We start from the raw sequence: 27,321 nt of genomic DNA on the forward strand, positions 1-27,321 counted from the left end.
AAAAAGATATTTTTCTTTCTATTTTTTATTCAAAGATTGGAGAAGGAAATGGCAACCCACTCCAGTATTCTTGCCTGGAAAATTCCAAGGACAGAGGAGCCTGGCAGGCTATAGTCCATGGGGTCGCAAAGAGTCGGACACGACTGGGCGACTTTCTCTCACTGCCAATACACAAGTGAAAACCCAGAGCCTAGCACGGTGCTTGGCATGTGGTAGATGCTGGATAAATTTGCCAAGTGAACTGAACATTCAAGAAATGGCCAAGCTGGAGAGAACCTTAGGCCATCAGGTTGTAGTCTTGAGTCTACTCCTGATATTCATGAAAAACTAATTTCCAATAATTCCCAATTTTCTAGAGGACCTTTCAAAGACAGAATCCAGTAAACAACATCTTCTGAAGAAGTAATTCTACACATAAAATGAATCTTTGAATATAACTGTGTAAGCCCATATGCTTGTTAAAAAATTAATCACTATCTTCTCTAAAAAACAAAACAAAAAAAAATCTGTACCTAATTATTTAGATCACTCCATTAAAAAATACTTTTAATTCCTTTAAACTTTCAGTGAACTAAAATAAGATTTATCTAAGTTTTGAATATTGGACTTAACACCTTTCCCTTCTTACACCCAGGTTATATATCATTACAATTTTTCATTGCTAACAATATCTTCTAAAATTATCATGTTCTTCAAATTTTCGATGCCATTAATCTAAGAAGTATTATAATCATGTTCTTTTATGCAACATTAATAAAGGAGTTTAACAGAACACTCCGTATACAGCAGGGACCCAAAAGGCTCCAGCCTCAATATAATAAGCATGTGCACCATGGAAAGTGCCAGCAGGGGAACCTGCTTGTCTCAACCTTGACAACAGATGAAGGGTGGGGGGAAAAAACATGTCCCCTGGGAACTGGAACCATAAAAGGCAATGCTTATACCAGTCTGAAAAATACAAATTCACCAGTGTGGTTCAAAAACTCCTAGACCAAGAATATAATGTACATGGGCTCAGGTTAATAGTGCCCCCAGTGAGTGGCAGAAGCAAACACAAATCCTTCCTGCAAGAACTCAGCTTCTCAATCCAGACCCACAGCAACTTTAAGATGGCTCTGATTGTAGGATTTGTCTCAAATTCAGAGATGATGAATTGCAAGAGAAAAATGTGTATCCTAGAATTGACGGAATACTACATGTTCTCTAACTGTTCACTGCTGTCCACAGGAATGCCATTTTTACCCCTGGACTGGGTACCCAGAGGCCTGCCCGTACACTGTCGGTCTGCAGATCTTATTACACTGTTACTGGGATTGCTGTGTAGACAATCATATGCTCTATAGAGAATGACAGTTTTGATTTTTGTTTACCAACCTAATAATTTTTCTTTTTTATTCTTATGATTCTTACTCTTATTTTTTTCCTTAATTTTATTATCTTGTACCAGTACAACCCTAAATAGAAATGATGCCAGCAGACATATTTATTTCGTTATTTTAAAGGAATGCTATTAACATTTTACCATTTAATAAAATTTCCTGTGGGTATCTGGTACATACTCTTTATTATTTTTTCTTTCTTTTTTTTTTTTTTCTTTCCCTTTTTTCTCTTTTTTCTCTTTATTAAATTAAGAAAGTTTTTGTCATGAATCATCTGTAATTAACACTTTTGCCTTATCCATCAAAACAAAATGTCTTTCTTCCAATCTACTAGTGTGGTTAAATATATTCATGGATTTCCTAAGTTAAATCATCTTTGCACTTATGGGATCAAGCCATCAGGTTCAGAAATTTTTTTAATCTGATGATAGTTTTCACACTGATTCATTTAGCAAATAATTTATCTAGGCTTTCTGCATCTATGTTTTAGATGAAACTGTCTTATAATTTTCCTTTCTCATATACCTGCTATCTTGTTATGATGTCAAGGTTGTACTAGCCTCATAAAATGAACTCACAACTTCATATATATATGTTTTTTTCATTCTCTCAAACAATCTCTGTAAGATGGGGTCATCTCTTTCTGGAAGTTTTGGTAAAATCTGTCTGGAAAATTATCTGGACCTGGTGGTTTTTGCATGTTTATGCATGTATGTACATGAAAGGCAAAAGACAGAGATTTTAAACTGGATTCAATTCCTTTAATGATTATGATTCTACTCAAATTTCATCTTAAGTGAGAATTTTAACATATATTTTTCTGGGACATCATCTATCTCATCAGGGATTTTTAATTACTGGTATAAAACTGTAATTCTTTTTTTTTTTTTAACTGTAATTCTTAAAATAATTTTTTAAAAATCTGTAGCAACATTTTTCCTTGTACACTTTCATTTTGTTCCTGATTAAACCTGTAAAATACTACTTATTTATCCATATTTTCATAAAAATTAGTTTATGGTATTTTGTCAAACCTTTGCTTCTTTATTTTTATTTTCTATTAAAATGTTTTGCTCTTAATCCAGTTATTCTTTTTCGAACTTCTTAATGTGGCTGCTTAGTTCATGAATTTTCAGCAATTTTTAAATTTCTTCTACCAAACACCCTAGTGATACCACTGGACTTGGATTCATTTTTAATGTGAAACCCTCAGCTTTAGGAAGAGAGAGCTCCCTGGTCCTCAGAGTATTATAAATTCAGACTCTAACAGCACCTGAGGGTAAGGCTTGCAATTTTGATTTCTATGGAGAGATGCTTTCGCTCGGTGCAATAACTAGGCATAATCAGATAAGATTTGTCACCCCATGTTGGTAAACAGATTCTTTTTCTGGTACACCTCTCCATTGAGAAAAACTGGAAACGAATGCCAAGTTCAAAATTTCATTCTGTGTCTACTCAGACATTTATTCAGAAAGTACTTTGCTGAATAAACTCTTGAAACAGTACCCCCCCCCCCATGACTCTAACGGAGTATTTAACTTCCTCAGACAATATTTACCCCAACTGGTACATCAGATATGTTATTGACCTGTGGCTGTTTGTATCTGTCCCCCCCCACCCCACCACCAGAATTTAAGCTCCAAGAGAAGAGGGCCTTCATTTGACCGGTTATTTGCAAGGCAATGAAGCAAGACTTCCCATTTTTTAGTCAGACTCATGTTAAGGCAAAAGCAAAAACCTTAGCAAAAACAGATAGAGAACAGATATTGCTTTCCTCTGAACTATGATAGGTACAGAGCCATCACAAATTCTCTCAGAGGATATCTTTATGGGTATGAAATATATCATATGAGAAAAGTATACTGCAAACACAGTATGAACAGTTTAAAGAATAGACAGTGAGCACTCGTGTAAGCACACCTGAGGTCACGAAATGAAACAAGGTCAGAATCAAGATGCCCCCACCATGTGCCCCACTTTTCTCACCAGCCCCTCACCTCCCCCAGAAGTGACCATTATTTTCACTTAATGACCCCATCCATCTACCACAAAATACTCATTCTTAGAGAATCAAGAATTAACTTGATGGAGAAAAATTATCATCAGAGATATTATGTTTCAGCCTTAAGAAACTATTTATCTCACTACCCACCTAGGAGACTCTAGAAAACACTTTGAATTAGCAGATATAAGAAGAATTACAACAATTAGAATGACAACTTTTCCAGAATATTAACTATGCTGTAATATACCCAAGAAGCTATTTCAGGAAACATATACATCAGAGAACACCCTTACAATCATCACCATCAACCTGAAGGGCATTTAAGATGACAGAATTTAACAGCTCTACCAACTTAAAAAAGGAGACTCAAACCTTTCAAGTTCTTTCTTTTGTCCTCCAAATGCAATCACAGTTCTAATAGCCGCTAAGACCTCTTCAGCTACTGCTCCAGCTTTTGCATATGCTAAAAGTTCTTTATCAGTAAATGAAGACAGTATCTGTTTAAAAATGCAACTGCAGATAATTTAAATTTTTTAACAAGTTAATTTTACCTTGTACACAAATGCTGCTGTCCATAGAATACTGTACTGTATGTAAATTTTTTACTCGTCTTTGGTTATGAAGTCCTCTTTTTTAGTATACATATTGTAGACATTTCTTTCTGGACGGAGATGGTATATAATAAAACAAAATTTCAACTTTCTCACTATACCCCATGGGTTCTCATACAAATAAATAAATCTGGGACTTTGGGGGAGATTTTAAATCTTAAAAACAAGTGTATACTATAAACATCAATAAATACATCAAAAAATGGGGCAGTATATCAAAAAAATAGGTGCATTCAACATAGCAATTGCTAATTCTGAAATACCAAGGTAGGAGGCTAGGAGAACACAGGGGACCAAGCACTGTGTAGTGACAGGACCTCAAGAAGGTTTCAAATGGCAGGGAGGCAGGGTTCCTTTTACTACGGTTTCTGAGCATGACATTAGGCCACCATGGAGGTCTCTTTTATGGATGCTCTTTGATTTTTCTGTTTGGTCCCTGAACATCTGTTCTGTGGAAGGAACAGTGCCGGGTCCCTTATATACACAGGATCTCCTTCACCGATTCTTCTCAAATGTACCAAGAAGTAGGCATTATTTTCCCTGCTCAATACATGAGGAAATGGAATGAGAAAGAGGTCAAGTCATTTGCTAATAAGTGAAATATCCAGGATTTAAGGCTTCACAGCATGAATCAATGGCCACTAGAGTGAATCTCTCTCTAAAACCAGCCACTGACATGTGTGGAATCCCAGAGGGCCCTGTGATTAAAATTGAATCAGCTGGCATGGGCAAAGGACTACTATTGTTACCTGAAATGATTGACTAGTCAACCATCTAAATATTGCAAGAATTCAAATAAAATTCTGAGTAAATATATTATACTCTTTCAATAAATAATTTATAGCATCTGTGGACTCATTTGTATAAGTAACAACAGTCTATTCCTGCTTGTCATAAAAAGTTCAAAGTTGTTTTGATTTTAAGAGTGCATTTCTTCCTCTGCTGCGTGCAAAAGTAAAAGGAGCTACGACAGATGTAGGAATGGGTGGGTGAAGGCAAACGAACCTTTATTAACCAGGTTCTATGTGCAGATGTTGTACTGTATACACCTTCTTTGGGACCCCAAACAACCACCAACTGATGCTCTAGACCTTCCTGACCTCTCCAAATGACCTGCCCAGGGCTGCCCTATCACATCTGCCACAACTGCTCACAGCGCTGGGCCCGAACCAGGGAGATCACTGTCATCCCTGAACAAACAGGTCTGCATCAGGCAAGAGGCGCATACAATACAGTTTAGCTCTGTTTCTCTGCTCTTGTTGAAAACCTCAACCATCAACCACCCAGAAGCAGCTGACAACAGGAAGATCAGCAGAACTATTTTTGAATGAGGAGTTTCAAAACATGTCATTCTAATTTATTGTTGAAATATCAAGTACCATTCCAACTGATTCAATAAGCCTGGCTTCTCTATGACCTTCCAGAATGATAAGCATATCCTTAGGCAAGACTACAGTAGAATGTTCATGAAGTGTTTTGTTTTTTAACAGATCATGTCTGTTGAAAGAAAAAAAACACTTTCAAATACTCTCAGGGATGTGAAAAGTCAACTTTACTGTTCCTCTAATATAAAATAACAGGATGGTGATACTTCCATTATTACAATCACCCACCTAAACGATATCAAATTTCAACTAACTCATCCCTTCTTCCAAAGGCTGCTAATTTTGTTTAAACAAAGCCTAATTGTACTAGTGCCAGACACATGAAATTGTTATTCCTCTAAGTTAAAAGCTAATACAGGCCACTTTATATTGTTCAAACTAATACATTCAGAAGGAATAGTTTTGACCACGACAGATGTTCTGGCCTTCTTCTTTGTCCCTTTTTTCCAGTTCTCAGTGTAGGTTTTTATTTCATTTTGTTTGGGATAATTTATACATGCTTTATTTTTTTAAACTTGTTATTCTGAGATAATTGTAGACACAAAGGCAGTTCTAAGGAAGACAGTCAGATCCCATAAACCCTTTATCTGGTCTTCCCCAAACAACAACATCTCCAACATCTCTTCAGAACAAGATCCCAGCCAAAAATTCAACACTTAACATTAATTCAATGTTATTCAGATTTACCAGTTTTACATGCACTCGTGTGTGTGTGTGTTCAGTTCCAAGCAATGTTATCACGTTAGATTCTTGTGACGACAGTCACAATACAGAACAACTCCATCACCAGGCCCCCTCAGTCCTACTCTTTGTAGCCACGGCCACCTCCTTTCCTACTCCTCACTTCTCCTCCCCTCCACACCATCCCTAACACCTGAAAACCACTAAAGTGTTCTGCCTGTTATATTGTCATTTCAAAAATATTATATAAATGGAGCATAAGGCATGTGACCTTCTGGGACTGGCCTTTTTCACCAAGTGCAAATCTCTAGAGACTCATCCAGGTTGTGTGTGTATCAGTGCTACTTTCCTTTTTATCACTGGACGCACCACAGCTGCTCAACCAGTGACCCGCTCAAGGGCATCTGGGGTTGTTTCAGTTTGGGGCTACTGCTCATACGGCTGCTATGAACGCCTGAATACAGATTGGGTGAATACATGAACTTAATTTCTCTTAGATAAATGTCCAATACAACTGCTGGATTGTATGGTAATTGCATGTTTAGTTTTATAAGACATTGCAAGCTATTTTTTCAGGTTGAACACCATTTTACATTCCCACCAATAATACATGAGTGACCCGGTTTCTCTGCATCTCAGCAGCATTTGGGGTTTCACTTTTATTTTAGCCATGTTGGTAGATGTATAATGGGATCTTGTTGCAGTTTAATTTGCTTTTCACTGATGACTAATGCTGTTAAACAACCTTTCATGTGCTGACCTACCACCTGTATAACCTCTCTGATGACGTTTGTTTATCTCTTCTGCCCATTCTCTAACTGGTTCATTTGGGGTTTTTTTCTCCCTTAATATATATATTTTTTATTGATGTATAGCTGACTTACGTGTCTCAGGTACACAGCAAGGTGATTCAGTTATACGTAAACACATTATTCTTCAGATTATTTTCCATTACAGCTTATTACAAGATATTGACTATAGTTCCCTGTGCTATACAGTTAACCTCTGTTGCTTGTGGCATATCTATTTTTTAATTAGAAATCTAGCATTCTATTTATATGAAATCAAACAAGTGGAATCAAAATGTCACAAATTTTTTTCAGTTAGGCAAAAGTTTATAAGTTTTCTAAAAAGCATATATTATACATACTATTTATATATATGTAGACAAAAGCTTTTCTACTATGCTCGATAAAGGCTTGAGAAAGAACATCAAAAAAAAAAAAGAGAGAGATGGAGAAATTGGAAAACATAAACTAAATGAAATGCCAGCACTGAATAAGAAATAGAAAAGTGAAACAAACTAAGTAAAATTAAAGATCATTATACAGTCCAGTTGTTTTGAAACATGGTTGCTTATTAGAAATGTATCTGGAACTCTGGAGGAAAAAAGCAATACGTGGGCATTTGTATTTTTCAAAAAATCCCAAGATAATTCTAATATGTATATGGATTTTAAAAAGTAATTACAGATTTTTCTATTAAATAGTAGTTTTGGTGATTTTTTTTTTAACTATCAAATTTTGAGAGTTCCTTATATATTAGATAAAGACTAACCCTTTGTCAGACATGTGACTTGCATGTTACTTTTTCCCAGCTTGTAGCTTGTGTTTTCATATCATTTACATGGTTTTCACAGCGCAAGAGTTCCTGCTTTGGGGGAAAGCAGATAAAGCCTTCCTTCTTCTAGCGGAGATTATATAAAATTGGTGTCAATTCCTCTCTAAAACATCTGGTAAAGTTTTCCAGTAAATGTTGTCTGTGCCTGGAGAATTCTTTTTGAGGAGCTCAGAACTTACAGAATAGATTTCTTTAATCACTATTTCATCTTAGTTGTTCTGGATATCACAATATTCACAGGTGACATAAAAATCTACTGGTATCAACATTTTACCACTTATAATTTTGGGTTCAATCACCAAATATGATTTAGAAATCTCCTGGGAAAAGAAAGGCCCAAATTCCTGCTCTTTCTGTTGTTCCTTTTCCCTTCCTGATGCTCCCTCCAATATACCTTGTATCACTTTCCTTCTGTTTGAAGAACTTCATTTAGCCAGTCTTTAATAGGCGGTATGCTAATGGAAACTTCCTCTACAGTCTTCCATGATCTGGGAATGTTTTTATCTCCCCCATCATTCCTAAAAAATACTTTAACCAAGTATCCACAGTTGACAGGTCTTTAAGCACTTGAAAAATAATTTGCCACTTCCTTCTGGTCTTTATGGTTTCAGATAAGAAATACGTTGTCATTCAAATTGGTGTTCCCCGGAGAAGGCGATGGCAACCCACTCCAGTATTCTTGCCTGGAAAATCCCATGGATGGAGGAGCCTGGTTGGCTGCAGTCCATGGGGTCGCTAAGAGTTGGACACGACTGACCGACTTCACTTTCAGTTTTCACTTTCATGCATTGGAGAAGGAAATGGCAACCCACTCCAGTGTTCTTGCCTGGAGAATCCCAGGGACGGGGGAGCCTGGTGGGCAAAAAAAAAAAAAAAAAAAAATTGGTGTTCCCTATAGGTAATGTGCTGTCCATCTTTAGCCAATTTCAACTTTTTCCTTTGTCTTTACTTTTCAATGACTTAACTATGATGTGCTTCAGCATGGATTTCTTTGGGTTTACCTTGTTTGAGGTTAGCTTAGCTTCTCGGACCTGAAGGTTTGTCTTTCACAAACCTTGGACATTCTCAGCAGTTATTTCTTCCAATAATCCTTCAGCCTTACTTCTCTCCTTTCGTTTGGGACTCTGATGGTCACACATGTTCTACATCGTCCCTGAGGCACTTTTCATTTTCTGTTTCATGGTGGGTGACTTGCATCGTTCTATTTCCAGGTCCACTGACTCTATCCTGTCATCTCCACTCAACGAGATTAAGCCCCTCCATCATGACTTTTGTTCTACTGCTGCACCTTTCAGTTATCTAATTTCATTCTGTCCTTTTTTCTTAATTTGTTTCACTGCTGATATTTTCTATTTCCTTTCGTTTTAAGATAATTTGTAATTGATTAGTGAAGCATTTTCCTGATGACTCTTCCAAAATCCATGCCAAACAATACTGACATATGAATTATATCAGCACTTGTCAGTTAAGTGTTTTTTCTCATTCAAGTTGTGATTTTCATAGTTCTTGGTATGACAAGTGATCTTAACTATATTCTGGGCGTGGTGTCTGTTATGTTAGGACATTCTGGGTCCTATTTAAAGTCTTTTATTTTAGCAAGCAGTTACCCTTTTGGGATTTAGCATATAATTCTTAACCTACTTCTGTGAATTGTGGGTCAAGCAGCAGTTTTACATTCCAAGTGTTTGTGGTATTATTTTCGTCAGCATGGTTTGTCTGCAGTTGCTGGGACCCCTGCTTCTGCTACCTGAGAGAGTGAAAGTGGTTCTTAAGGTTGGACCACCTCAAGTAGGAGTAGGATAGGGTAGTTTCCCCTCCCCTTGCCCCCTAGCTGACCCAGTGTCTCTGGGCGGGGTTAGAGAATTGCGTGAAGAGATCAAAACAGGCTTTCTGGAGTAGGAAACTTGCTGGGGCCAAGCCTCTTCTGGTTCTGCCTTCTTGCCCTGGTGCCTCTGAGTTACAGAAGAGAGCCTCAGGATCACACGGACAAAGCAGCTTCCTCCACCAGGCCTCATTTCTTTTTTAATAAGACTGACAACCAGACAATTAACCTAGATGTCCATCAGCAGACGAATGGATAAGAAAGCTGTGGTACATATACATGATGGAATATTACTCAGCCTTTAAAAAGAATACATTTGAATCAGTTCTAATGAGGTGGATGAAACTGGAGCCTATTATACAGAGTGAAGTAAGCCAGAAAGAAAAACACCCATATACTATATTAACGCATATATATGTAATTTAGAAAGATGGTAACAATAACCCTGTATGTGAGATAGCAAAAGAGACACAGATGTATAGAACAGTCTTGTGGACTCTGTGGGAGAGGGCAAGGGTGGGATGAGCTGGGAGAATGGCATTGGAACATGTATATTATCATATGTGAAATGAATCGCCAGTCCAGGTTCAAAGTATGATACAGGGAGCTCGGGGCTGGTGAACTGGGATGACCCAGAGGGATGGGATGGGGAGGGAGGTGGGAGGGGGGTTCAGGATGGGGAACACATGTAAACCCGTGGCGGATTCATGTCAATGTATGGCAAAACCACTACAATATTGTAAAGTAACTAGCCTCCAATTAAAATAAATAAATTTATATTAAAAATATTAAATAGTATCTGAAGTAATGCACAATTATTAAAAGATTAACTTACTGTTTTTCCCCCTAACTTAACTAGAACAAACATCAATACATTTTAGAACAGTTTTTCAGCAAATACTGATATGAAGAATCTGCCACCTGACTTGTCTAAAGTGCCAGTAAACAGAAAAATCAATTAACACAAAGGCTTTTGCCAAATATTTCAACAGATGCCGTTTAGCCACCAAGAACACCATTCAAACATTGTGTTAGTCTGAACAATAAATTAATAAGAGTTCTCAGAACTTCAATTTCTTCCTCTGTTAAATGAGATGATGTCTACACTTTACAAGAACATGTATTTCATGCCTTTGAGGAAGAAAATAATATGATAGAATGAGGGGGAAAATATTCTGTAATAGTCTACAAACTTCTACTTCATATGTAGAAAATATTATAGCTAAATATTGCAAAAAGTGTAACTAACATTTACTAATTTGGGGGGAGATTAAGATATGTTGTTATTTTATACTCTAAAATTTCCTGGGATTTTTTTAACCTAAAAAAAGTTGAATCTGGGTAACAAGGTTCTATTGTATAGCACAGGAAATGGTATTCAATAACCTGTAATAAACCATAATGGAAAAGAATATGAAAAATAACGTGTGTATATATATATATCTGAATTACTTTGCTGAGCAACAGAAATTAACACAACATTGTAAACTAATGGCATTTCAACAAATTTTTTAAAAAAGAGAAAAAAAATATGTATTTGCCTGACACAGTAGATACTTTAAAAAATGGCAGTTACTGTTTATAATAGCAAAATATCCATCCTACGGGGTTAAATTTTTTAAATTTCTTAATGCAGTCTGATTTGTTTTGTGTTAGGCTTGGGTTTGCTTGGTCCTCCATTATTTTACATCCTTTTGCCATGTGAATGTGTAGTGCTGTCTCTAATTTCTCTTTTTCTCTAAAAACTACATACGAGGCCAATCTCTCCACAGCCACCTACACTTACACAAAATCAATTTAGAATGAACACCACACCCAGTCTCAACAGAAAGGCCTCCGTGCAGAGACGGGGAGGGCCATTTGCATTGCTTTGCTTTCGTGACAGGGAACTGCAGACCTCAGAAGCACATGCATAAGGGGCTAGAAAATACCTTTTTAAAAAATTGTCTTCACACCAATGGACTTAAGTATGTATAAACACAGAGCCATTTATAATGCTGACAAAACTGTTCTGCCAACAAAATAAATAAAATCTACAAAAACACTGACATCAATAATGGTAACTGGATGGGACTTACGTGCTAGTCACTGAACGTGAAGCTCTCCTTGTGAACGTGGAACTGTCTACCAGGGAACACAGCTCTCCGAGAGCTGAGCGTGCCTTTGGCACCAAGGGAGAGAAGGAGATGGGAGAGCTCCATCGTTCCCTTCGCCCATAACAGCACAGAGTCTGGGTGGGGACACCTCAGTGACCTCACACCTGCCTATCCCCACTGATGTGAACAGAAGATTTAACACCAAGATTTATCAGAAGATTTAACAACAGTGTCAGGGCCATCATGTGACAAAAACAGCCTTCTACTGGAGGAGATGTGGGGTGTTTTTTGAGGGTGGAGACAGTTTAATAGCCTGGATTCACAGGCTTCACACCTACCTTTGCCCAGATAGCAGCTGACAGGCCAACAACAGGACTGATGGACAGAATCACAAGGGTGAGCTTCCAACCTTTTGTAAATCCTACTACAAAACCAGTGAAGAATGTTGCTATTGCCTGAAAGAGCATTCCAATTTTGTCACCAATTCCTTCATTAATTTTGGAGACGTCACTGAAAGAAGAGTGTTAGAAATAAACATCAGGATTATGAACACCAGAACTTTCCTCCTGAATCTAGCTGAGCGTGCGTGTGTGTGTGTGTGTGTGTGTGTGTGTGTGTGTGTTTCAGTGTGGGGTAAGTCAGTTTACACCCAGGATTTTCCTTGGGAACGTCCCAGGCAAGCACCATGCCGCCCTAAGCTCACTCCCACAGGGCGTCTCGGGCCTGGCACGTCCAGCCCCTCACTCACTGCCGGTCGTGCGGGACCTCTTCATGCCCTGCCAGGGTTCTGGGAACGAAAAGACGCGTGAGGCACGGTCAAGACTCAGAAGGCATTTAGCTTCAGAATTACTTCTGAGGGATGGGCGCTACCTCCAGGGATTACCTCCTGACAGATTTTATGACCTCGTTTCCATTTTAAAAGAATAAGAAGCACACGTCAGAGTTCAACACACACCCAGCTACTTACTCTGTGAGTCGGGTGTTAAGTTCTCCAACGTCATGCACGTCAAACCAGCCTATCTCCTGTCGCATGATGGCATGAAAAAACTGTTTTCTGATTCTGTGTACTTGTCTTCCAGCGGCCAGACACCAGAACGAGACCTGGATGTAAGCAGCAATAAGCACGCCAGCGCCGATTCCGGAGTAATAGTAGGCGTACCTGGAAAACGACGGGACAGCTGCACGCGCGCCGCTTTCCCGTCAGCGCGCCTGCGCCCAGCGGACCACGCGCCCTGGCTTGTCAGTCACCCGGCAATCCTGCCCGCCCTCAGAGCAGAGCTGAGGGGCAGCATCCAACTACGGCCACCCCGGTAGATGTCATGGTGAAGAGTGTGCTTGCTGTTTGGGCTCAAATCCCAGTTCTTAACTGCTAGACAGGCTGACTTCACCTTTCGAAGTCCCAGTTTCCTAACTGGCAAAATGGAGATAAGAACTGTAACACAGTGGGACTTCCCTGGCGGTCCAGCAGTTAAGACTTCATGCTTCCATTGCCAAGGGCATGGGTTCAATCCCTGATTGGGGAACTAAGATCCCGTATACCTCGTAACATGGCCAAGAAAAAGAACTGTAACACAGTAATATATAAAAACACTTGCGTCTGCGCCTGGCACACAACTAGCATGTAGAGAATGCCAGTTCTTGTGAAAGACGTGAGTGGTGCCTAAAAGCATCACAGCATTAGGTAAGGTCTACCAGTGTCATCCTGCATACCTGGATTACCCCTGTATCAGCTGATGAACACTTGGGATGGTTTCTGCACACTGGGGAATGGAAAGAAGTGACAGAACTTGCTAGAAAATGAAACCAAGAGATGGGAATGGTCACCTGACCTTTTGGGTTATTAATCTGCCAAGAGACAACTGAGAATAAAAATTGCTTTTATATCATCTGCCCAACTGGCCATCATGAGTTATCCTGAAATGCTTAATGAATCAAGTAGCAGGCCCTCCAGTTTAAAGGGTTTAACAATAAAAAAAACATGAGCATCTTCTAAAACCAGACCCTTGAACTAGAAATGCCAAATTTGTATTTCCTTATCTGAGTCTTCATACAGAAAAAAGCAAACTCATGTGCTTCACTAAGCAATTACTTTTCAGGTAAAAACAAACATTCAAAAATGAAATACAGGATTCCAATATTCCCACTTTTAAAAGTTCACAACTTGGCCACCCTCAAAGAAAAAACTTGTATGAATCATACAGAAACTATAAAAATGGTGATGTAACAACCAGATAGTTGCTGATGTCGATGCTCACAGCCTGATGGAAACGTATCTTCCCTAAGTTATACCTGGTAATGTACAATGTATTTATCAGGGAGGACAGAATTAGAATACTAAATTTTAGTTAATAGATAACTCAATATTTATTATCCAAGTGTTAATGATACAGCAAGAGATAGCTAAAAACAAGTTCCTCATTAACAAGTGGGACGTGTGCTTTGAAAATGAGCTAATGTATTGTAAGCCACCAGTCTATGTTTACTCAGAAAGAAATACCTGTATTTAAGCATTTATAAGATGATTACGGGCTTCCCAGGCGGTTCAAATGGTAAAGAGTCCACCTGCTATGCAGGAAGGCTAGGTTCGATCCCTGGGTTGGGAAGATTCCCTGGAGAAGGTAACAACTACCCACTCCAGTGTTCTGGCCTGGAGAATTCCACAGACAGAGGAGCCTGGCAGGTTACAGTCCATGGGGTCACAAAGAGTTGGACATGACTGAGAAACTTTCACTTTCAAGATGATTATAAGGCACTGTTTTTCATCATATGAAAAAAGTGCCTCTCCATAAGAGTATCTGGAGGTGTTTGTTTCTCAACTTTCAAAATATGGTCGAATTTGTCCATTTTCTTCAAACCTACTAGAGTACTTACAGGATAATGTGAAATCATTTTCTTCTGAATCACCAACTCATGCCTTTAGACATGTTTTATAAGGTGTTCTGAGAGCAAACTTCAAGGTAAGTAAATCATTAATGAAAGCTTCCAAAGCAATTTAAGGTTAAAAGGACTATATTTATTCTGGAATGCCTTGTCTCATTGTTCAGAATAAGATGTTATATTTTAAAAAATCCTGTTAACTGATCTCATTATATCATAACTAAAGCTATCCAAGAAGCAAACTAATAATACAAAGCCAATGCAAATAATGTGATTCTTAACTGCATTTTACATAAGCTCACTTTGAACCCCTCTAATTTCCCTGCAGATGATATTCTATATTTACCAATGCATACATCAATCTGATCCAGGCTTAACCTTCACTTTAGAGTGTCTTAGGCAGCAAATTCTTTTCTTGAAGAAAAAGACCTATACTGTATCCTCCTAAAAAAATAACAATGATGGTGCTCCCCTCAAAACTTTGAATCTTTACCATAATAGTGCAAAATTTTAAACCGTATCACAATTGGATTAAGACAAAAAGGCTTAGCAATAGTAGAAAAATGTCTACTTACGTGGTCATTTCCTTCTCCAGCTTGTTGCCATAATCTGTTTTGTCTATAGTACCTAGTTCACCACAAAACAAACATACACTGTTATGTCTCTTTATTTTCCATTAAAAATATGCATATAAATAGAATGTCCTCCACAGTCCAGTATTAATAATCTGCTTTCCAATGCAGGGGACATGGGTTCAATCCCTGGTCAAGGAACTAAGATCCCATATGCTGTGCATGACAACTAAGCCCTCATGCCCTGGAGCATGCATGCCACAACTGGAGAAGCCCACGCACCCCCAAAAAAATCCCACATGCCACAACTAAGACCCGACACAGACAAATGAGGAACTTTCAAAAAGATAAGCATGTAAAAATGAATCAAACTTGTGTCACTTAACAACTTACACAAAAATAGGTCAAACTAATTTTATCTATAAGCGTCAGGGCATCTGTGCAAATCCTTTACTACTGGCTGTGTGCAACCACACACACACTAAATTCAGTGAAGCTTATTTGCAAGAAGAAAGCTGCAGTGATTAAGGAGGAGTCTGTCAACAGAGATACTAGTGTCCCTGGATTAAAATGTTTTATGAAATACCACTCCAAGATGACATGGAGAAAAATCTTTTCTGCGGGCTTTGTCCTGATAAATATCAGTGCAGACTTGACCCTAAACCATTTAGTATTTCAAACTGAACATCACATTTCTTCAGTTTTTATTTTAAAAATTTAAGATACAAAGAATGTAATAAACACCAGTGAGCTCATTATGCAGTATTAGCAAATGTTAACATTTTAGGACAAGGTACATTAAAACTCTAACACCTCGCTCCAAACACACACACACACACACACGTGTGTGCATGCACTAGCCACTGTTCATATTCTGGTGTGAATTTTTCTTCAGATTTTATTTTCTATATGCAAGTATACACATACATCAATACACGCACATGCTTATTTTAAAGGACAGAACCACAGTTCACATTCAGTGGCCAATTTTCCATGTCCGTGTGTGGGTATATGGGGCCTCCCCGGTGGCTTAGTTAGTAATGAATATGTCTGCAATGTGGGAGACATGCGTTTGATCCCTGGGTTGGGAAGAGCCCCTGGAGAAGGGAACGGCTACCCACTCCAGTATTCTGGTCTGGAGAATTCCATAGAAAGAGGAGACCGGCAGGCTATAGTCCATGGGGTTGCAAAGAGTAAGACCTGACTGAGTGACTTTCGCATGTGTATATGTATGTGTATCTTTGTTTTTTCAAAGTTGCATCTATTTCTGTTGCTTCCAGTCTTACTGTTACATGCAATGCTGCATTAAACATACCTGTTCACATATATTATATATGGTGAATATTTTTGGAGGATACATTATCATAATCAAGATGGCTGGATCAATTCAGGGAGCACACTTTAAATCTTATAGTCATTTCAAAAGTTACAATGCAACATAAGAGGGCCTAGTTCAGGTGAGTGTGCTCTTGACAGGTATGGGAAACAAGAGGAAAAGTTTTTCTGGCAAAGAGGACAACATTGCATGTGTGAAGAATGAGTAAGCTGCTTTGGCAGGAGCATGGGTGTGTTGTGTGGATGGAAGGAGGTGGATACATGGTTGAAAACATCATCTAGGCTCCCAGGTATGGGATATAAAAACTTGTAGACATTATGAGTGTATATATATATATATGTACATGTATATGTGTGTGTATATATGTGCACATATATATACTTTTCTTCAGATTCTCCAACATACTGAGTGGAGTTCCCTGGGCTACACAGTAGATCCTTGTTGGTTTTCTATTTTATATACACTAGTGCACACATGATAATCCCCACCTCCTAATTAATCCCTCCCCAACAAGAAAAGTCAAATGTTTAAGTGTAGCTTTTATTTTAATAAAATACTTGCTTAGATTCTTGACCACGTTCTCCTCTGGCTTCCAGAACCTCATTCTCCTGGTCCTCCCATAACGCCGATCCCTCTCGCTTGGTCTCATCCACCAGTTCCTCACGCCCTCGCGTCCCTCCGTGCTGCTGCCTCGCAGAAGGCTGCACTCACCCCAGGGTGGCTCTACACTCGTGCCGCTTCAGTGACCCCCGATCTGTCTGGGAGCCGCTCAAACCCTCTCCTTCCTCACAGCCAGTGTCTGCCTCAGGTCCCATCACCTCTCACACCTGCTCCAACAAGAGCCTCCTAACTGGCTTTTCTAATCCCATCAAGTCTTTATCTTGCCACCAGATCTTCTTTTGGGGAACAAAAATATTGCCCCTGTTAATAACCTTAAATGACAGTCCACTGAATAAAGGACAAAGTCCAAGAGCCGTAACATGCCCTATTAGTCCCTTTGCAATCTTACCACAATAAGCCACACAACGACTTTGCAGTTTTTTTATCCCCACCCTTTCTCCTCATCCAGTAGTAGGGCACTGTGTAGTCACCATCTTGGGTTGGGGGTCGGGGGCGAGGATACCACAGCATAAAAGGAAGCAGTGCCCAAGTCTGCTTGATCGTCATGTTCCTGAAGCCTTTGCCCTTGGGATTGGAGAGGAAACTGGGCACGACAAAAGATGTTGCTTAAATTTCACGAGACTAAACGCTGTCCTTTGAGACTAAAAGCTACTTTCCACATACTGAGATGAGATGGAGAGGAGAAGTGCTGGCGGTTTTCCTCCTCTAAGCCCTTATTCATTCTCCTCTCTCTACCTGGACTGCCTTTTCCTAGTCTTTCTCCTGGAAAAGACTGGGCCTTCATGCATGAGCTCAGTATGACCTCTTCCCAAGTGGCTTATCTCCAGCAGGGTGACTCACAGGGTTCCAGATTAATCGACACACGATTCACTGACTAAGTCAACCCTAGAACAGACACGCCACTGTTTACATCCACCTCCTCCTCCCATCTCCACTGCTGCGAGCGCCTAGAGAACACGACTGTGTCACTTACCTTTGTGCCCTTGGCGCACACCCTGCTGCTCTGTCTGCTGCCCTGAGCCTGTTCCCAAGATGCTCAGAGATCTCACAGAGCCAGCAACACGCGGACCATTGATAAGAATATTCCAACAATCACTCTATTTTGTACATGTGTCTTGCATATTGTAGGGTTAAACAGAGATACAGCAGACCGCCACCTTACTACCTGGGGGAAGGAAGGCCTTTTCTAAAACCAAGCAAGACTGCAAAGAAATCTACAACTAAACAGGCTTCTGCCTGCAATGCAGGAGACCACCTGCAGGAGACTCAGGATCGATTCCTGGGTCAGGAAGTTCCCCTGGAGAAGGAAATGGCAACCCACTCCAGTGTTCTTGTCTGGGAAATCCCGTGGACAAAGGAGCCTGGAGGGCTACATTCCGTGGGGTTAGGGTTACAAGAGTCAGACACGACTTAATGACTAAACCACCAAACAGTGTCTAGCACCACAACTAAAGACTTCATACCATTTTGGAATCACATTTAATTACATTTTTATCTGACCCAAATATCTCAATAAGTTTAGTAGTTTTAACTACTGAACACTTAATAGTATAAATAACAAGTATGTCACATGGATACACTTGTGATTTCCTAACTGGTAAAATCAGATTATGTTATAAAGGTGTTTTCAAGCCATACTGCACATCACGCACTGTTCTAGATACTGTGGGCACAACCCAGAGCCAGAGTGCCGCTTTTTCTAATCTCACTGGATTTCTGTGCGAGTAGGAAATCCTTTCACCATCAGACCCCAAACTCCATGTGATAGGGTACCACTGCTGAAACATTAAGATAGTTAACCTAAGATAGGAACTTTTTTTCTGTTATACCTTTCTTCCCATTTGAGAAGCTGTAATAGCCTGGCAGGCTGCAGTCCACAGGGGTCGCAAAGAGTCAGACATGACTGTGTGACTGAACTGAACTGAACAAACAAGTCAATTAATAAATCAACAAGATAAGTGTAATAACTCATAAAAGGGAAATAAAGCAGTGATGCTACAGTAACTTTGGAGTGGACTAGGGAGAAACAGAAATTCTTTCTGAGGGAGAAATGAATGATAAGAAGCTGGGGCAGGTTCTACATGGCCCACAGCCAGGAAGGAAATGAGAGCATTCGTGGAACAGTGAGAAGGTCACTGTGGCTGGGCTGTACTCAGAAAGTAATAAGCAATGAGACTGACGAGGCAGGAGGCAGCCAGATCAGGTGGGCCAGGTAGGCCAATGGAAGACGTATTTACTCCAGGCTACAGAAAACCATCAAGGACAGATATGACCTGCCATATGTTTGTAAAAGCTCATTCTTAGGGACTTCCCTGGTGGTGCAGTGGCTAGGACTCAGCATTCCCAATGCAGGAAGCCTGGGTTCAATCACTGGTCAAGGAACTAGTTCTCACATGCAGTAACTAAGAGTTAGCATGTTGCAACTAAAATCCAGAACAGCCAAACAAAATTTTTTCAAAAAAATTTTTAAAGCTCATCCTGAGAGTGTGTGGAGAACTGGATACTAGTGGGTGGGGGTGAGTGGAAGCACAGAGAGGAATTGGGAAGAAAAGGATGAGTCGGCACAGGCTGCAGCCGGGACATATGTGGTGGCAACATATGCAGCGACTTCAGTACTGCTGCCAGGCGGTAGGAGAGACAATTAGCAGAGATCCTCCCCTCCACCACTTTCAGCCAAGGAAGGCTCTCTTTGAGCTGTTTTCCCCAGGCACCATCTATGACAGACATCATTCACACAGGAAGATTCTCTGATTAAAGACATGAGTAAACCACTGCCTTCAGGCCCTGTCAGGTCCGTTCTAGCTCAAGAACGCTATGACTCAATTTTTCCCGTCATTTTGTGCAGGAAGCTCCATCAGACACAAGCAAGACGAACTTGGACCTTCTGCTTAGATGGTCACTCCCCTCTGGCACTTGCCTGCCACTCAGGGAGGCCGGGCTCATCGCAGGTGACCGAGGCGACTCTGGGAGCCACAGTCCCTCCCGGCTGAAGAGCGGTACCTCGGGGCTGCCCTGCCTGATACACTAATATGTAAGTCCACAGGATGGCTTCTTAGGGAGAGAAAAGACCAAATGAAAAGTTGGGTTTGAAGCGTTTGCTTCAATTTTAGGCAGAATTTGAAAGCACCAATAGAGTGGGGAAAATACCAGAATAAAAGGCAGGATTCCTGGCCCAGGAATTCAGCAATGCCCACTAGCACGCAATTCCATTCTGGCCATGTTGGTTCAACTTCCTGAGCACTGGTTTTTATCTATCAAATTATGGGTTTGGGCCAGATGATTCTCTGGGCTCTTTTTCACCTATAAAATTCTGTGATTTGGTCTCTCATTTATTCATCTCACTTCTTAAGCACCTAGAGTGGGTCAGGTATTATCTATTTTCATTTTTTGCTGCTTTTTATAATATATTATAGAGTTTACATTGTAACTAACCTACTTTTTAAAAAAAGCATCTCCCCCATAGTAACAAAAAAAACCTTGACTATTCTACACTACTACTACTATTCTTTCTTCACTTTCAGTCTGAATTTGGCAATAAGGAGTTCATGATCTGAGCCACAGTCAGCTCCCGGTCTTGTTTTTGCTGACTGTATAGAGCACTCCATCTTTGGCTGAAAAATTGAGACTTATTGCCAAATTCAGACTGAAAGTGAAGAAAGTGGAAAAACCATTACACCATTCAGGTATGACCTAAATCAAATCCCTTATGACTATACACTGGAAGTGAGAAATAGATTTAAGGGACTAGATCTGACAGACAGAGTGCCTAATGAACTATGGATGGAGGTTTGTGACATTGTACAGGAGACAGGAATCAAGACTATTCCCAAGAAAAAGAAATGCAAAAAAGCAAAATGGCTGTCTGAGGAGGCCTTACAAATAGTTGTGAAAGGAAGGGAAGTGAAAAGCAAAGGAAAGATATACCCATTTGAATGCAGAGATCCAAAGAATAGCAAGGAGAGATAAGAAAGCCTTCCTCAGCAGATCAGTGCAAAGAAATAGAGGAAAACAACAGAATGGGAAAGATTAGAGATCTCTTCAAGAAAATTAGACATACCAAGGAAACATTTCATGCAAAGATGGGCACAATATAGGACAGAAATGGTATGGACCTAACAGAAGCAGAAGATACTAAGAAGAGGTGGCAAGAATACACAGAAGAACTGTACAAAAAAAATCTTCACAACCCAGATAATCACGATGGTGTGATCACTCACCTAGAGCCAGACATCCTGGAGTGTGAAGTCAAGTGGGCCTTAGGAAGCATCACAACGAACAAAGCTAGTGGAGGTGATGGAATTCCAGTTGAGCTATTTCAAATCCTGAAAGATGATGATGCTGTGAAAGTGTTGCACTCAATATGCCAGCAAATTTGGAAAACTCAGCAGTGGCCACAGGACTGGAAAAGGTCAGTTTTCATTCCAATTCCAAAGAAAGGCAATGCCAAAGAATGCTCAAACTACCGCATAATTGCACTCATCTCACACGCTAGTAAAGTAATGCTCAAAATTCTCCAAGCCAGGCTTCAGCAATACGTGAACCGAGAACTTCCAGATGTTCAAGCTGGTTTTAGAAAAGACACAGGAACCAGAGATCAAATTGCCAACATCCGCTGGATCATTGAAAAAGCAAGAGAGTTCCAGAAAAACATCTATTTCTGCTTTATTGACTATGACAAAGTCCTTGACTGTGTGGATCACAATAAACTGTAGACAATTCTGAAAGAGATGGGAATACTAGACCACCTGACCTGCCTCTTGAGAAACCTATATGCAGGTCAGGAAGCAACAGTTAGAACTGGACATGGAACAACAGACTGGTTCCAGATAGGAAAAGGAGTACGTCAAGGCTGTATATTGTCACCCTGCTTATTTAACTTATATGCAGAGTACATCATGAGAAACGCTGGGCTGGAGGAAGCACAAGCTGGAATCAAGATTGCCGGGAGAAATATCAATAACCTCAGATATGCAGATGACACCACCCTTGTGGCAGAAAGTGAAGAGGAATTAAAGAGCCTCTTGATGAAAGTGAAAGAGAAGAGTGAAAAAGTTGGCTTAAAGCTCAACATTCAGGACACTAAGATCATGGCATCTGGTCCCATCACTTCATGGCAAATAGATGGGGAAACAGTGGAAACAGTGGCTGACTTTATTTTCCTGGGCTCCAAAATCACTGCAGATGGTGATTGCAGCCATGAAATTAGAAGACACTTACTCCCTGGAAGCAAAGTTATGACCAACCTAGACAGCATATTAAAAAGCAAAGACATTACTTTGCTAACAAAAGTCCGTCTAGTCAAGGCTATGGTTTTTCCAGTGGTCATGTATGGATATGAGAGCTGGATTATAACGAAAGATGAGTGCCAAAGAATTGATGCTTTTGAACTGTGGTTTTGGAAAATACTCTTGAGAGTCCCTTGGACTGCAAGGAGATCCATCCAGTCCATCCTAAAGAAGATCAGTCCTGGGTGTTCATTGGAAGAACTGATGCTGAAGCTGAAACTCCAATACTTTCGCCACCGGATGCGAAGGTCTGACTCATTGGAAAAGACCCTGATGCTGGGAGGGATTGAGGGCAGGAGGAGAAGGGGAAGACAGAGGATGAGATGGCTGGATGGCATCACCAACTCAATGGACATGGGTTTGGGTGAACTCCAGGAGTTGGTGATGGACAGGGAGGCCTGGCGTGCTGCGGATCATGGCGTCGCAAAAAGCTGGACACGACTGAGCGACTGAACTCAACTGAACTGCTATTCTAGAAAAATTAGACATACTTTAAGTTTTTACTCAAACTTAAAAAATAAACTGCCCACACTAAACAATATACTGCAAAATATTTTGCCATTATTTGGTATTTGATTTTTCCAGAAATTTATCCCTAAGGATTTTTCCAATGAAATAGTTGGGAGCAGAGGAAATCCTTGAGCAAATTAAAAAAAAAAACAACCATCATGGAAATTTTTACAAAGTACTTAGAACTGAAATATCAGCTATCCTTCTAGTCGGAAGCTAGTCGGAAACCATCATACTGGCCTTGAGGACACTGACCGCAGTGTTTTCTATATTTTCAACACCAAGGACACACACTCAAGATCTGCATATTCTTTATATGTTCATAGTTTAAGAAGCAGAGTATAGATATTATTTTGATTACTGGCGTTTCACAAATAGTTTTCATGTTCCTCATATGAGTTTTAGTGAGGTAACAGTAGAAATGGTAAAAGATAAATAGACACGTAAGTTATTTCTACTTTTTTTTCCTTTTTCCCTGAATATTAACTTGTATTAGAAGTTGAGTGCCTCCTTTTCTCCCTTCCTCAGCCCATAGTCTGGTAACCAGAGACTAAACAGAACCAACCAAGACATAGTTATGGAGAAAAAGAAAAGTCACCCATGTACCATCAACTGAACCACCAGAGACAAATAATCAAGAGTTTATTTTAAGGGTACCTCTGGGTGACAGTCACATCATGAGACATGGCAGATCTTGCCCACATACTTTCATTTCTGGATTAACATGTAGTCCTCAAAGTGTCTTCCTTTCTGGGTCTCCATCTGTCTACCTGATTCCTTGGACTTGGGGCTGGTCTGCATGGGTTCAAATAGTGAGTAACTCTATAACCTCAGTCAATTAAATATACTCAACCCTCTGAGCCCTGGTTTCCTCATCTGTAATGTACAGATAATAACAATATCAACCTCATGCCCATGAAGAAATAAAGGTGTTAGTACACATAAAGCACCAAGAAGAGTGCCCAGAATATATTAAATGCTCAATAAATCTTGGCTGGCCCAGGAGATTTATCATTCTTTCAACTGAAATGATGCCAAATCTCTAGGCCTACTCTTTATGCCAAGATTCAGTCTCTTATCTTCAACTGTCTGGATATCGTTTACACTTGTACCCAACCTGTCACCTTTAACACAACATGTCTAAAAATGACAATCACCTTTATTCAGGCTCATTTTCAGGCAGTGCATAGTCTCATGAGGAAGATGAGAACTCACAGAATACTACAGAACTTCAGCACTGGTTATGCTCTGGTCACACGAGTGGACCAGAGTTCACAAGGCCCAAGTCAACAGAGATTTTAAAGCAAAGGAAAAATTTAACAAGATGGAGATACAAGGAGGTAGGATATCAGGAAATCAGGTCCACACCAAAAAGATAAATAGAGAAAGGTGTTATGAGAAGAGAAAGCTTATAAGGGGTCTATTACAGCAGCAGAGAAGGACATGCTCGCTCAAAAGTTTTTATGACTGTCTAGTTAAAGCCTATGTTTATTGTAAAACTCCCAGACTTTCAAGAGCCTTAGCAAATCCAAGCTTTCTTAAGCAAGGAATACTTCTTGTCCAACAAGGAGGCTCTGGTACCTAGTCTGCCCCCATGAAGAGGTCACGAGGTTCTACCTGGAGAAGGACAAGAAGAAAGGTCTGAGAGTGTCTGGGGTCCCAGAAGCATCAAAAAGCTCGCTTGCCCTCGTCTTCAGGACCAACATCAAAACCTTTGAAATCCTTCCCATCCAGGCAAATTTCAGGACATCTGGAAGTCTGAATCTGCAAACAGGTTTACAACAGAATACTGACTGTCCTAGGGTAAAAATTACTGTAGAGATAAATCATAAAGACACAGAAGAATATATGACAGGGGAGAGGCAATCAGGAGTCGTGGTGAGAGAAGGGTATTAGCTTTGTTTTTTATCTAACATTTGTTTTCAAATGTTTTCACTTGTTACACAGAACATGTCTACTGTGTGCACGAGAGAGATACCATCTGACCACACTTGGTTATCACCTCCTCTTGGAAGCCTCCCATGATTCCTAGATGGAGCCAAACACCCATCCTTTCCTTCCCAAGTATTTTGTGTATCTCTGTATCAAAGCACTACTCATATCCAACTGCACTGGTTGGCTCCCTGTCCATTCCACCCATTATACTAAGTTTCCTGGGGGCTGGAAATGCTTCTTCAGGACACATACTGTTGCTGGTACATAGAGCACTCTGTCAACTTTTTAAAAAATGCACAAGAGAGTTGTGAGCTAAGTTTTATTTTAGGCAAAATGAGGGCTATAGTCTGGGAGACAGCACCTCAGATAGCTCTGAGAAACTGCTCCAAAGAAGAGGTGAGGGAAGTACAGTATATATTCAATTTTGATAAAGGGGGAGTTCATGCAATCAAGCACTTATCTTTGCAAAGGTTTTCTGCTAGTCAAGAGGAACTAACGTTACCATGAAGGAAATAAGTGTTTTTCTAGATATGAGGAGATGCAAGAACTGGGCTCCTCAGATCAAATCCTGAAAACATGTATCTGAAGACCTGTTCTGCCAGTTCTCTAGAGCACAGAGTGCCTCATTTCTGATCTCCATCTTAAACTCCCCTAAAGGGAGTAGCCATAAATAGTAAAATAATGTCTGTGGCTTCCATGAAAGCAGCCATAGATAATATGCAAACAAGTGGGCATGTCTGTGTTCCACTAGATCTTTATGTATAGATACTGAAATTTCAATTATTTTATAATGTGTCACAAAATATTTTTCTTTCTTTTTTCCCAGTGATTTAAAAATGCAAAAATCATTCTAAGCTCACAGATGGCATAAAAAGAGGCAATAGGCCAGATATGGCCCACGGGCCATAGTTTGAGGTTCTTGCCTTCCCTAAAAGGCATGGCTAGCAGTCCACAGTTACTAAGGAAATGCACCTGAAAAGGACAACTTCACGTTGATAACAGGTGCTAAGTGACTTGCAGTATGCCTTCCAACAACTATAAAAACTGAGTTAGTGTCACAGAGTTCTGAAAAGATAAGATGAGACAGGGAGCCATATCACTGCAAGTTATGAAGGTTCATTTGTGAGGAACATGGAAGCATGAGCTTCTTGTTGATCATTATAACAAATATTAACAATTATTGAGCACTTTTTTTTTTATTACTAAACCCTCTTCTGTGAGCCTTAAGTGAGGAATCCATTTAATTCTCACAATCCTTCTATGAAGTAGGTTCTACTGCTATCTAACTGTTCCAAAGATGAGGAAACTAAAGTATGAAAATAATCCCCCAGTCTTCTTAACTAAAAAGTGACAGAGGTGGAGTTTCAGAGCCAGGCAGTCCTACGCTCCAGGGCCTGCACTTAATACAGCTTCTCCTAAGAAGGCAGCAGAGACAGAGACAAAACATCCAAATAGTTCTCTAAATTTCCCCAAGACTGGAAGAGGGAGCTGAATGGGAAGGACTGGCAAGGAATGCAACATGAACTACATCCCCATGTGGAAACTCTGTGATCTGAACATCTCTGAAGACGCATGCCGAAGAGGAGCATGTCTCCACAGCTGGACCATGTTGAGAACCTATATATGCTACTAGGTAACTAAGTCAGGTTACTGTCCATCTCACATGTAAATATGGACCAGGTAAAGCCAAGACACAGTAATGGTTAGTACTCCTACTTAAAGAGATCGATTATTTTCTTATGAAAGTAAGGGCCAAGTAATTTTTCAGTGATCGAGATTAAAATGTATATAAATGTTAATGCAGTTTAAAAAAAAAGACCAGTTGAACACACATCCCAATGTTCATAGCAGCATTATTTGCAGTTGCCCAAGCTATGGAAGCAACCTAAGTGTCCACTGACAGATAAATGGATAAAGAAGATGTGGTGTATATACACATATACAATAGATTACTACTGAGCCACAAAAAAGAACAAAATCTTGGCACTGGCAGCAACATGTGTGAACTTCTATGGCATTATGCTAAGTGAAATAAGTCAAAAACACAGACGAATACTGTATGATATTATCAATTATATGTGGAACCTAAAAAAAACCCAACAAACTAGTGGACATAATAAAAGAGACGCAGACTCACAGATACAAAGAACAAACTAGCGGTCACCGGAGGAGTGGGGGAGAGTAGGGGAGGGGCAACATAGGGATTGGAGGGGGAGGTACAAAACTCCTGGGTGTAAGACAGGCTACAAGGGATGTAGTGTACAACACAAGGACTACAGTCAGTATTTTATAATAACTGGAAATGGAAAACAACTGTTAAACATTATATAAAATAAACGTACACAAAAACATTTCAAAAAATAAAAATAAAATTTGAAAAAGACCAATCCACACAGTTCAAGGTGAGTTTACTGTGGCCCATGCGAGCTCAGCTCTGCTAGCTTCAGGTAGCCATGTAATAGTCCACTCTTCTCAGATGGGGCCAACCTTCAACAGTTGTGTTAACAGCCCAATATTTCCTGATTAACACAATGAGTTCAGAACTGGCCCTCCATGGAGTACATGCAGGTCACAGAGTGGTAAGTA

The 27,321-nt window shown here is 39.9% G+C and overlaps 1 protein-coding gene across 1 annotated transcript in view; it reads right to left on the reverse strand.

The window, feature by feature from the left end:
• The window catches only part of LOC122674599 (ATP-dependent translocase ABCB1-like), a 115,982-nt gene that overhangs the window by 52,656 nt on the left and 36,005 nt on the right, over positions 1–27,321 (reverse strand). The window contains exons 5-8 of the mRNA XM_043873095.1: positions 15,052–15,103; positions 12,567–12,758; positions 11,938–12,109; positions 3,757–3,881 (exon numbers count right to left, since the gene is read on the reverse strand). Of these exons, the coding sequence (XP_043729030.1) occupies positions 3,757–3,881; positions 11,938–12,109; positions 12,567–12,758; positions 15,052–15,103 (541 nt within the window). The remainder of the gene's footprint in view (positions 1–3,756; positions 3,882–11,937; positions 12,110–12,566; positions 12,759–15,051; positions 15,104–27,321) is intronic.

This window comes from Cervus elaphus, chromosome 18 (assembly GCF_910594005.1).
Source record: "Cervus elaphus chromosome 18, mCerEla1.1, whole genome shotgun sequence".
Taxonomy (NCBI): Eukaryota; Metazoa; Chordata; class Mammalia; order Artiodactyla; family Cervidae; genus Cervus; species Cervus elaphus.